The following is a 12528-nucleotide window of genomic DNA, read 5'->3' on the forward strand; positions in this document are numbered from 1 at the left end:
GTGAGCTGCCTGTTTAAATGCATGGATGATTTACTGATGCATGGCACACAGTTATGACAGACGTTTAGTCCATAAAGTTGTCTTCCTAAACATAAGGCTGGTGTAATTTCATACCGATTTCTTTTCTTGCCAAGGAGAGTCATTGAAAGAGGAAAAACTATTTTGGGAACTTATTTAAAACAATCAATAGAGGTTTGATTGGAAATGAATGACAGCTGCATTACAACCTTTTCTACCAAAGACATTTTTTTTGTGGTTTTAGGTCACGATAATGCATCAGTTCTATTTCAGAAGAAACCTTTTAACGTTTAGCTGGCTTCACATACACCAATCAGGTATAAAATTCTGATCAATGACTGGAGATGTGAGTAACATTGACCATGTGACCTTGTGACAAGCTTTTGGACCTGGCATTCATGTGGATGTTACTGAGACATGTAGCACCCACCTAGACCAAACCAGGCACCCCCACCCCATAGCAATGACATCAGTCATCCCTTGCAGGATTGTAGCCTGACACAGACACACACACAAAAAATGGTTTAGGAACATCACAAAACCCACGAAGAACAGCACAAAGTGTTGACCTTATCTGGCTAAGTATCTGTGGGATGATACAGAGAGGCTTCTCCCCTCAACCCAGGAGGGGAGGATGTTCTAAACGGTGTGATACCTAGAGTAAAAAACATTATAATTTCTTTTTTCTTTTTCACAGCAGCTGCTATTTGCTTAAGTTTTATGAGTGTAGTGTTTTATTTCCATGTTACGGGGATAATAGAACAGTTTTTTTTTCTTAGCACGTAAAGTACGTCATGTAAAGGTAGGTTGGGCGAGGAGTCGTCTGAGTGAATACAAAATCAGCACATTATGAGACTCCTTTTAACTTCTGCCCCGCCTCCACCGTCAATTAATGTCACCGCGCGGTATTGCCACCTGCTTAATTGCTTAGGTTGCGGCTTGTAGGGTAGGTCTGGGTGCTGCGGTACTCGGGTAATTTATTTATCGTGGTGTCGCTTTAAAGCATCATCGTGAGCATTTGGATGAGTGTGGCGTCTGCTCTCTTCCTCCACTGCGAAGGCTGTGTTAAGCTGTCATCGTGCGGGTAGGCTTGTTGTTTTATTAACTTCTGCCAACTGTATGTGCCTTACTTTAACAGTTATCCTACTCTCTGTCCTGCTGTAGCTGTCGAGGCCCCCGCTCGTGCCCCTTCTCTTCCTCGTGCGCTGTGGAGCTGCAGTCCGCAGCACGGCGACGTGCGCCACCAGCTGGGCCACCTGCAGCTTTCATATTAATTCCACTGTGTTCATTGAGCTTCAGATTATTCATCCCATCACGACTCTGGCTGGTTAATTAATTACGTTCTTTTGGTTATTTGGTTTATTCGGTTGGGTTAAATATCTTCTTGTGTTCATTTGTTTTTGTTTTTTTGGATTGTAGAATATTTGGTTAAATATTTTGTCTCTTTATTTAGTTTGATTTCTAGTTGTTGGGTTTGCTTTTAGTGAACGGGCTCTTACTACCCCTGGCCCCCACCTAAGCTCAGTTTTGATTTCATTATAATCTTGTTACTTTGTGGGTGTTTTTTTATGTGTGGCTACATTTGTGTTTTTGTATGCTTGAATTATTTTAGTCATTCAGTCAGTTATTAATTTTCTGTTGGTGTGTATGCGTGGGTGTGACTGCTGTGCACATTTGTGTGTTTTAGTATGCACCTGGTGGTTTGGTTTGTAGTGGTTTTCTTTGGTTTGTTGAGTTGTGCCCCCCACCCTTTTTTTCTACTGTCTGTCAGCTAGGACCAGTCTTAGCCCTGTTCCTGCCATTTGTTTTTTCTTTGTTTCTTTCCTTTCATCTTGACACTCAGGCTGTGGTTTTCTTGGTGTCTTTGTGTTCTTTTAAACTTGGTAACCTTTCAATCAATAAATTTTGGTTACATGTGGAAGTCGTCCGTCTCCCGTCCTCTGTATATTGGTGTAACGAACCTGTGTGACCTACCGTTGCTTAAGGTACTGGTTAGTGTGCATTTCCCCAGGTGGTTGTTGGGCAATTTTACCTCACTTTTATCCATTTGGCCAAACACAGTCAGAGCTCCTTGAAATAGAGCTCCACTAAAACCCGTTTCAAACTTCATGATATTTTCAGTGACTGAACTGGATGGAGGACTGCACAAGACACGGTAGGCAAAAAGACTTTCACAGGTTAATTATTGGTGTGTACGGTAAATGAACATCACATACATTCTTAAATTGATAATATTGTATGGTGTAAGCATTTCTGTCTTTTATTGTCTATGCAGAAAACTCATCGGTCGTACACGTATTATCCTCTGAGACGGATGAAATAGAAATTTTAGACGATGGAAAGACCGTCAGAGATTTCATAGACGCTAAAATAAAACTGCTTGGCTCAGTGGTGAGTGTCGGGATATCGCAATGAGGAAACTTTTTCTTTTTTCCTCAATGTCCCTTCTATTTTATTCATTCAGGACAATGAAGAGCCGTTCCACGTGGCAAATCTTGACTGTATTTTAGAGAGGCACCTCCGCTGGATTTCCAACTTACCTCGGGTCAAGCCTTTCTATGCAGTAAAGTGCAACAACACACCAGCAGTTATCAGGATGCTGAGTGCTCTAGACACTGGTTTTGACTGTGCCAGCAAGGTACAGATGGAGACAAAATAAGATTGGCTGGATTGTTTCACTCTTAGTGCCTCATTCAGAACACATTTTGTCCAACCCAGGCTGAGATTGAGCTGGTTCTGTCCCATGGAGTGACACCTGACAGGATCATTTATGCACATCCAGCTAAACCACTGTCCCACATCCGCTACGCCTGCACTCAGGGAGTAGATATAATGACGTTTGACAGCAAAGATGAACTTGTAAAAATCTCTCGTCATCATGCTGAAGCCAAGTATGTTTTTGCTTCCATTTTCTTTGTATTGCAGCTCCTCTTTAGAGTCCTGATTAATACTATTTTGAATAACTCCTCAGACTGGTGGTACGCATTGCAGTGGATGACTCCGAGTCACTGGTAAGACTCAGCTCAAAGTTTGGAGCCAGACTGGTCTCAGTTGGTGGGCTGCTGGAACGTGCTAGAAAGCTGGGGTTGGAGGTGATTGGAGTCAGCTTCCATGTAGGCAGTGGGTGCACTGGAAGTTTGGCCTTCAAGCGAGCTATAGCAGATGCCCGACATGTCTTTGACATAGCGGTGAGTCATTGTGACGACAATAGAACACAATTGAGATCTCATCAGTAAAAAAAAATAATAATTTTTTTAACGACTTGTCCATCTTTCGTAGAGTGACCATGGATACCAGATGAGACTCTTGGATATCGGTGGAGGATTTTCTGGGAATAGTGTCTTCCAAGAGACATTTGAAGATGTAAGTAACATTTATTTATTTATTTTTTTTTTTACTCTGGAAAAGGAAGTTTTTTTCCGCACTGCTGACACTTCAACATATACAGAATGTGCTGCTGCTTTCCCATGCTGATTGCTACCATATGATTTATTACACTTAGCCTACTGTGCTATACATTGTAATTCTCCACACTGTGTGCTGCTGATAAGAGAGCTTCGTCTTGATTTGAGGAGGAATGGTGGTAAATATTGCAATCTGGTTAGAGGGGACTAAGTGTTTGGTGAAGGAACCCTGAACGTTTCTTGTAAATTATTTGCTGGGACTGAAATTTCCAGGAAATTATCCTAGAACCTAGAGAAGACACCACGATATAACCACTGACACTGAGATTATGTGAACTTTTCTTGAGATGTCGTGGACCAACTTATCAAAGTAAATGGTTCAAATTGGTCTCTGTTCGTTATGGCAACGTTTTTCTGACTCAAACAAGTATCACATTGCTCTCTGACTACAGGGATTATGAATCAAACAAAGGGGGTGTAATATTTTGTATGTCTTTAATCTACTGTTTTTCTTCTCCCCTCTTAGTTTTCAGAAGTTATCAATGAATCATTGGATAAATTCTTCCCACCGGACAGCGGAGTGGAGATTATTGCAGAACCAGGTCGGTTCTACGTGGAATCGGCCTTCACGCTGGCCGTGAATGTCATCGCTAAAAGAGTGGTCGCCAACGATAAAGATGAACACCACAGTAAGAGTGCAGCTGTTTCTGTGTAGAAATTGGTGATGTTCAATACCACCAATTACCTTGATAAAACCTAAATTGTTTTACTATTAAGAACTACTATAAATTGAGAACTTGAATCTTAACTCTGACCCTGTCCTCTCCTCTTCTGTCCTCCTCATCATAAACGCCTCTTATTCTGTGTTGTGGTTTAACCTGAGGTGTTTCATAAGGTTTGTTGTGTTGCCACAACTCAATAGTTTAGTTACTCTCCACTGTGTTCGTACATTACCTCGAATGACTGAAGTATCAAAAGTATTGATATTTAGATTTGAGAATCGATTTTAGAGCACATCTGGTATCGGAAGTTTCGATATTTCAGTATCAACCCTGTAACTGCGTATGATTATAAATACACAAGGGTTGATAAGAATTCTTGATCTTCTAAAAACAACAAAGTTGTAGTTACTCACTCTATTTAGCTCTATATATGTGATTAGCCCGAGATGGATGAAAAACACTTTTCCATATTATAATCTGAACAGCTTCCTTTGCTTTGCATGTGTGTTTTCCAGATGGTGAGAAAAACATCCCAGACACAGTGATGATGTACTATATTAACGACGGACTGTATGGCTCCTTGAGTTTCCTCATCAACGATCCTGCTCACACAAAGGTGGAACCATACCTTCACAGGGTAAATATCAGCTTTTTTTTCTCACTGTACATTGGATATTCCATTTTTCTTTATTCACCTCTTTTGCTAACTATTGAAATTTCTCAGCAGGGGCATTGTGTTGAATCCATAGTTAGAGGGAAAGATATTAGAATAGATATAGTGTAGGTAAATGAATCTTGAGTGGAATTGTTCAGTTTGCCTCCAAATTTATTAGATCCCAAACTGTTCAAGTGTCTCAGAGGCCCTTCCTCTCAGCCCACTGGACTTGGGATCTTGCAAAAAGTTTTTAATATCTTTTTTGTTCTCCGTGTCTCATACTAGTATCGCAAACAATAGCACTAATGCAACTAACTAAAAATGTTTTTCCTTTTGAGAAGCGTTAGTGTCGAGGTCATGATAATGTTAATCAGGAGTTTGATGTTTAATGAACATATCATAACCAAGGCGATGTGGATTTTTGTTGCTCTTCTCAGGCTGTAGAGAACAACGAGCCCAGATACCGGTCTGTCATCTGGGGCCCAACCTGTGACAGCTTTGACAAAGTGGCCGAAAGCTACTGGATTCAGGAGTTGCGCGTGGGAGACTGGCTTCTCATCGACAACATGGGCGCTTATTCTGTTTGTGCGTCCACTGATTTCAATGGCTTTGAGAGGGCACACATTTACCCTGTTGTGACCACTAAAACATGGTAGGCCATAAACCTCCCTGACACTGGCTGCATTGACCATTAATAATTCGAAATTTTTTAGATTTCAGAAAGAGTAATGGTTTGGCTCAAAATGGTTGATGAGTTCCACCCAACCAGGACATTTTTTCATTTGGTGAATATTTCTGGCTCTGTTACAATTTGCGGCTTGAATTTCTGCAGGAACTCGTGGCATTTTTACTCTTGTGATTTTTCACCCTCTGGACACTTTTGCGGCAAAAATGGGAACAAAAAACAGCCATCAATATTTTTAAAAAAAATACTAGTGCAATCAAATCAATTTTATTGCTAATCTTTGACATATCCAAGACTCCAGTCACCCCCAAAGTCCGATCCACTTACTGTTTGTTTTATGAAAAATTTAGTTTTGATGTTTTTGTAAAACATTTAATGGGTTAAAATCCTGCAAATTATTGAAATGTTGGTAGTTTTCAGCAGGTCTGATGTTTTTTAAGTGATTTAATGTGGGAAAAAAGGAGAAACAAATATTGATGTGAGGATCTTATGGCTGTTTTTTTTTTTTTTTTGTCATGAAGGTGTCCAGAGTGTGCAAAATTTTAAATGTGACGCTAGATAAAAAATGATGATGTAATCATATCAATTTTATTGTTAATCTTCAACATATCCAAGACTCCAATCACCACCAAAGCCCCGTCATCCTACTGTCTATTTTATGGAAAGTAATTCAGTTTAGTTTTTTTGTTGTTGTTGTTTTTTTTTTTGTAAAAAACAATAAATAAAAAATACTAATAATAATAATGAAATACTTCGAATCATTAGACTGGCATTTAAAGGGTTGAAATCCTGGAAGTTATTGACATTTCGTCAGTTTTGAGCAAGGCAGAAGGTGTAGAAAAAAAATATTGAGGATTTTATGGCAGTTTCTTTATGTGTGTACATTTTTTCCCCAAAGGTGTCAAAGGATAGTAAATTTCAACTAACCACTATTGTTTTTCTACTGTTGTTTAGCTGGTTTATTAAGTGCTGACTGGGACTCCTGACTATGTTTCTTTTAAGTTTAACTGCAAATATGTATTTGTTTTACATAATGGCTCCATCTTGTGGTTCAAATCAATTCTAAGAAAATAAGCCAGAAAACTTGAAAGAACAATAATAATAGTAATACCTTGTAACACTGACATATTTATAGCATGCTTTAACTTTCTTGAGAACATTTCAGAAATGTATGTAGACGGGATTAAAAACAGTTGATGAAATCATTTATTTTTCACTTTCATTTTTAATGTTATGATGCTCTTGATGTGACGTTTTGCTGAAGATTTGACACATTTGCTGCTGTAATGAGTATTTAGAAGTGGTGGTGAAGATGGAAATAATAATAACAGCATGTCACATACTTGAAACTGAAATATTGCTCAGTTTTACGTTGAAACCATGTCAGAAAGCTGGTAATTCAACTGAACGATCATTTTTGAAGGATGTAGTTAATGGTGCTGTTAAATTGTATTGAATTACCACACACACACACACACGCACACACACGCACACACACATACACACACACACACACACACACACACACACACACACACACACACACACACACACACAGTGTTTATGTTAGTCAACCTGGCCCAATGACGAAAATGGGGCGGTTTGAAATAATGGAAACACATAAAAACAAAAAAAAAGATGGTCTCCAAAGCGAAAACACAGTTGGGTCAAGTGTTTTTATTATTATTTCTTCATCAGTACAATACAGTAACGTAGGTTGTGATGTATTTTTATGAATCAACAGTTATTTTAAATATAATAAATATAACGATCTGCATGAAGAAAGTAGATGTTTTAGGATGTACTGTAATGTACTGTAATGTACCTAATAAACTGACCAGAAAACGTGTAGCATGACTTTCTGCTACTCGCAGATTTCCAAGCTTGCACTCCCTCCTCTGACCGCTAGATGTCGCCCAGTCCTCTAATTACCGCCTCATCGCGACATCTGCAGGGTCAACAGAACCCCTCCTGTTGTCGGCGCACTGGCCACGCCCCCTCTCCTCCCGCACCCCCCTTTTCTCTCATGAATTATGCATCACCTCCCGTCGAGCGGAGGAGAGACTCGTGCCACCGGAGCTCTCGAGACGTCAGCTCGTGCACACACCGGAGGGAAGGACGGAGAAATAATGGCCACGATATCGCCCGTTTATTGATAAGGAGATAGTAAATAATGAATGGGGAACTGGGCAGAGCGGGGTTCCGGCTCAGGCACAAAGACTCCGCTGGTTTGTACCGGGGATTTACGGAGGAGGACACACCGAGGGCTGGATATTAACCCGACCGTGACCGACCTTTTTTTTTTTTTTTTTTGCTACCGGTCTGACGTTATTCTCATCGGTGGCGAATTGAAGAAAAAACGACACTTAAGGTAGGTTTACTGTGTGTTTTGGTAATAAATATGTGTTTATTTGCAATTTCTAGACAGAGCTAGGTGTCGTAGTAAGGTGTGTGTGGTGTATTTTTTTTTATTATTATTTGTGTCTCCTGCCAGCACAGCCATGATATCAAGGAAATCAATAACACAGGCCTTTTTCATAATAATTATATTTCATGCTTCCCCAGACTTGTTTTGGCATCTCAAAATAACTAATACATGTAACTCTCACAGCACAGCAGAAATATTGTGTTAAGCTATCACTTTAAACATCATCCCTGAACACCACTGAAATGTATCTCCATGTTCTTTAAATAAAACAACGTGCAGTTGACAAATTTTTTTGAACATTTCACATTATTATGTTTTAAATAATAATAATAATAATAATGAAATGTGAGGTAAACTGAACACGGTTCCAGATTAGAGCGGAAAAAAATAACCGCCACCTGGAACTATGTGCATGTACAGTATGTGTGTGAGGAGTATTTTTACTTTTCCCGCCCCTCCATAGCCTCGTCTCCCACCTTTTTGTCACATTTCAAATTTCCTTGCTCGGACTGGGCCGGACATGTGTTTGAGCCAGCTGGTGGTTTACAGTTGTTTTGGCAGGAAGCAGAAATCCTTTGTGTAGAAATGACTGGATTATCTCTCGCACTATGTGCACTACATACTAATCTATGCCATTCTGCTGGCAAACACTCCATCTATCTATCTATCTAGTCATTAGTAGTCGGCCTCTCTTTCACTTTTTGTGTAACAAATTAAACATTTGTCTCATCGGCTCTAATAAACAGGTAGGCTGTTAAATTCTTATGTAAATAACGACCAAAAATAGCCAGTTGGTCTAATGTCAGTTCATGTAATTATGTCAGTTTTAGAGTCATACTGTCTTTCTTTTTCAATATTATCTATCTATCTATCTATCTATCTATCTATCTATCTATCTATCTATCTATCTATCTATCTGTCATATTTTGTCTTCTTCCAGCCTGTCTCTTTCTGTCTTCTTTTCCTAGACAGTGGCCGTGCAGATGGGTGTAATCCATCCTAATCTGCCTAACCCTGCACTCCGTAGTCTGGGTTTAACTCCGCACTGATTAACTCCCCCCACCCCGCCCCACCCCACCCCTCCAATCCCACCTCCGCCGTGTCAGTCATTAGTTTAATTAGATCACTCATACACCATCGCTGGTGCTAATTAATCGAGCTCAAAATGCTAAAAATAATAACGATAATAATCATAAACATATACTGTAGTGTTGGTGTGCAGCGCCTGTGTGTCAGCACATTTTCTTATTCCAACTTCCTGTAAGAAAAAACAAGAAAAAAAAAACATTCTTGGAAATGGGCAGAGCATGATTTAATGCCATGGTATCATTTTCCATAGGGTAGAAATGATAGCAGACACCTGAGTGGTGTCCTTGTTAATCCGTTGAGCTTTCTATATTTCAGTTGGTAATGCACCTACCGTGAAGCTGTGTGAGCCAATATATTTTTAATCTGTGCTTCAGCAGCATGCTGGCCTAAGCGTTCCAGTTGCTATGAGCGGTGCACTCTGTTACGATGCTTCCAGTGTCAATCCATCCTGTGCTCTGGATGAAATAGAAACCCTTTTTTTTGCGTGTGTAACGGTTATCGTTATTCAAATGCACATTTTTACAATCCATTCAGATTCTTATTTTAATATTACTGTGTGTTGAGGAAGACAACACATCAGAAACCGTTGGACATGGCATTCGTGTGGATGTTACCCCCACCCCTTAGCAATGACACTCTTTGGTAGTAGTATGCAGCCTGACACAGACACACACACACACAAAAACAGTTTAGGAACAACTAAAAAAACACAAAGAACGACACAATGTGTTGACCTTGCCTCCAAGGCCACGTTCACACGTACGTAAACAGTCTTATTTTCCTCCCCTTTTCCTTGGCGTCATTTCTCCGTAAAGATGGGTCCATTGCAAAACCGCATCTAGTTGTTGAAATAATATAGCACATGTCCCATGGCCTATGTGTGACATTGTTTCTGCTACAGACCTTGGTCAAAAATGAAGAAGAAGAGGTGGAGCATCAACCCTGCACGCCATATTATTCCTTATTGATCCCTCAGGGGGAAATTCCTTCTCTGCATTTGAGAGCAAATTGGGGCTTAGGTGCTTGCTTAAGGCACAGCCATGGACAGGGTGGGAAGTGAAACTATGACCCTTCCTCCAGGGCTCCAAGCTGCGCCTCCAGCCACTACTCCACAAACATACAGTCTGGATTACAGTCCGGAATCTTTTTTAGCTCATCGCAGTGGTGAAGTAACAGTATATATTATCTTAGCCACCCAACAAGAGTCAATATCTGATGCAGCACCGTCACAAGCCTGTAGTCCAACACTGGTGACGTGGGGGGGGGGCGATGATATTGTGTTTGTATTCAGGCTTCCACACAAATAAAAAGGAAGAAACAGGACCTGGATTCAAAACGGTGCGGTTCCAGTCACCGAAAAATCCCAACCTGTCATGATGGTCGGCCTAAACTTGCAAACCTTAACGTGGTTTCACCCAAATATCATATTTGCGTAAACGTGGCCTAAATTAACTGATCAAGTGTCTGTAGGATGATCCACAGAGGACCCTCCCCTCAACCCATAGGACCCAAAGCCCCCCCCAGCTAACAACATCCTGTTGCCAGACACCACAGGACACCCACAGAAGAGCCATTCTTTGATGAGTCACAACTGTTTTGGAGGCATAAAGGAGACCCACACACGAGCCATGTTAATTTATCACTTATAAAAGCATTATCTGACAGGGCTTGGTCTTGATCTAGTTTCAGGCCTCCATCAATATGCCGTGATGTTAATTTTGTAGATTACAGTCACATTTAGACCTCAGTTGACGGAGGAACAGCGGTGCTGGTGGCTTCCTTGTGATTGACAAATCGATTTAGGATTGGTGTGTTTAGAGTCTTCCGGTTCTCAGTCAGATCCGCCCCCTCGTTTCAATCAATAGAATAACTGTTGTTCCTTGCAGCCTTAAAATACTCCCTTGATAGAGTAGCACTACCTCTCCCCTGGTGGTTGTCTGGAAGTTAATTACACACAAGACGAACAAGCACAAGAAAAATGACTCCAATATAAATTAAAATTCCCTCTACAAGATCCGATCCGCGACAGGATGATGAACCCATTATGGTTGATAATGTACCTTATCGGAGCAAATTGCAAAAATGAAAAAAAAATGCAGGTAATTAAATTATACAGAAAAAAGTTTGAAGCACTTTTCCCAATTTGTAATACTGCTTTAGGTGTTTCTTTTTTTAAAAGCTATTGGACCGTTTCACAATCAGCTTGTGCACAGTACACATGTGTTGTTCGTTTAATCCCTCCGAAGGTTATTCTAAATCTTACAAACTTAAGGTTTTGAACAGTTGATTAACATTTCCTTGAGCAGAAGTTCTCATAACACTAGAGGAGGAGATTAAGCTCAATAACCAAATCTAGATTATCCAGTCTAGTCTGATGTAGAATGGATGGAAGCACACTGCATTCAAAAAAGAAAAGAAAGTTGCTGAGAAGCAGCTTGTTCTGTCAGGCTTTTATATTAGAACATCGTGTGTCATTACAGTAACCCATTCTCCCTTGGATTGAAATGAAGGCTTTTATCTCCTTAATGCGAATGCATTATGCTGTGGATACAAACTCAACTCTTCCTGTCAGCATTCAAATAAAAAGCCTTCTAACATTTTGGCGAAGTGAAGCTTGATTGTGTTCTGAGTGCTTCACGATTTTATGAAGGTGAATTAAGAATACATTACTGGCCTCGTCTTCTGTGCTTGTCACGGGATGTTGCTGTTGGCTCTTGTCAGGATTAGCTTCTTTAGCATTAGCAACAGAGCTACTAGCTTCCTGGCCACTGACACGAGGTTCGGATTGAGTCCGTTTGCAAAAAAATTTACAGTGAATTCTGTGTTTGTTGGGGGATGTTGCTGTTGGCTCTGGTCAGGTTTGCTTCGTTAGCATTAGCAACAGAGCTACTAGCTTCCTAGCCACTCTCACAAGACTCTCGTTGGGACCATTTGCAAAACATTTTAAACATTTTAAGAAGTTTGAGGTCATGGTCTGAGGCCCATTTTGATTTTCAGTAGATTAATACTTAATCGACGTTGTTGGGAAGCTTTTAACACCACAGCTTGTTTGCTCGAGTGACGTTATCTTCCACTCCATCACTGTTTCACAACAGTGAAACATGGAAAACGAAATAGTACCAGAAATTTATTTAATGTCTCATTTATTCTTTTCCCTTTCGTCTAGAAAATGTTGGCGTTCATCCACCGTTGTAGTAGTGAAGTGTAGTCGTGAAACCCCCGGTTTAACGCTAGCTTCGTTTGCTCTAGCTTGGCTAGTTGCTAAGCTTCAGATGGACTCAAACATGGTTCCCATAACACAAGCCCACTAGCCAATCTCCCACACCCAAAAGCCCACAAATAGGCAAAGACTTTGGTGTATTGTGGAACTAACGCTTATTGGTGCGTGTCAACCACACCCCCAAGTCATTAACGTCATTATCCTGGCTGTCAATTGACTAACAGTTTTTATTGAAGGAAATACGGTAGGTTGATATCACCAAAACACTTAGTGCCGTCATAGGAGAGATTTCTGGGTATTAAAGTCT

General features: G+C 40.3%; 2 protein-coding genes across 2 annotated transcripts in view; both read left to right on the top strand.

Annotated features, from left to right (window-relative positions):
- The first annotated feature begins 836 nt into the window (after window positions 1-836).
- LOC124998130 (ornithine decarboxylase-like) lies at window positions 837-7264 on the top strand. The gene is made up of 10 exons (XM_047572338.1): window positions 837-1102; window positions 1183-2173; window positions 2294-2409; window positions 2483-2656; window positions 2737-2909; window positions 2990-3206; window positions 3298-3381; window positions 3949-4111; window positions 4660-4781; window positions 5237-7264. Exons 2-10 carry the CDS (start codon window positions 2152-2154, stop codon window positions 5453-5455), a joined length of 1290 nt encoding a protein of 429 aa, XP_047428294.1. The 5' UTR covers window positions 837-1102; window positions 1183-2151; the 3' UTR covers window positions 5456-7264.
- Window positions 7265-7552: 288 nt separating this feature from the next.
- LOC124998124 (protein TANC2-like) overlaps window positions 7553-12528 on the top strand; it is a 48149-nt gene continuing 43173 nt past the window's right edge. Inside the window, exon 1 of the mRNA XM_047572327.1 lies at window positions 7553-7855. The gene's annotated coding sequence lies outside the window, so the exon portion shown is untranslated. The remainder of the gene's footprint in view (window positions 7856-12528) is intronic.

This window comes from Mugil cephalus, chromosome 20 (assembly GCF_022458985.1).
Source record: "Mugil cephalus isolate CIBA_MC_2020 chromosome 20, CIBA_Mcephalus_1.1, whole genome shotgun sequence".
In the NCBI taxonomy this organism is placed as follows: domain Eukaryota; kingdom Metazoa; phylum Chordata; class Actinopteri; order Mugiliformes; family Mugilidae; genus Mugil; species Mugil cephalus.

What these genes read in the sequence shown, in the direction of transcription:
- LOC124998130 (XM_047572338.1), top strand. Translation starts at nt 2,152, where the DNA reads ATGGAGGACTGCACAAGACACG. An exon ending in GGAGGACTGCACAAGACACG is followed by an intron (nt 2,174 to 2,293) that starts GTAGGCAAAAAG and finishes TTGTCTATGCAG; the next exon opens with AAAACTCATCGGTCGTACAC. An exon ending in CGATAAAGATGAACACCACA is followed by an intron (nt 4,112 to 4,659) that starts GTAAGAGTGCAG and finishes TGTGTTTTCCAG; the next exon opens with ATGGTGAGAAAAACATCCCA.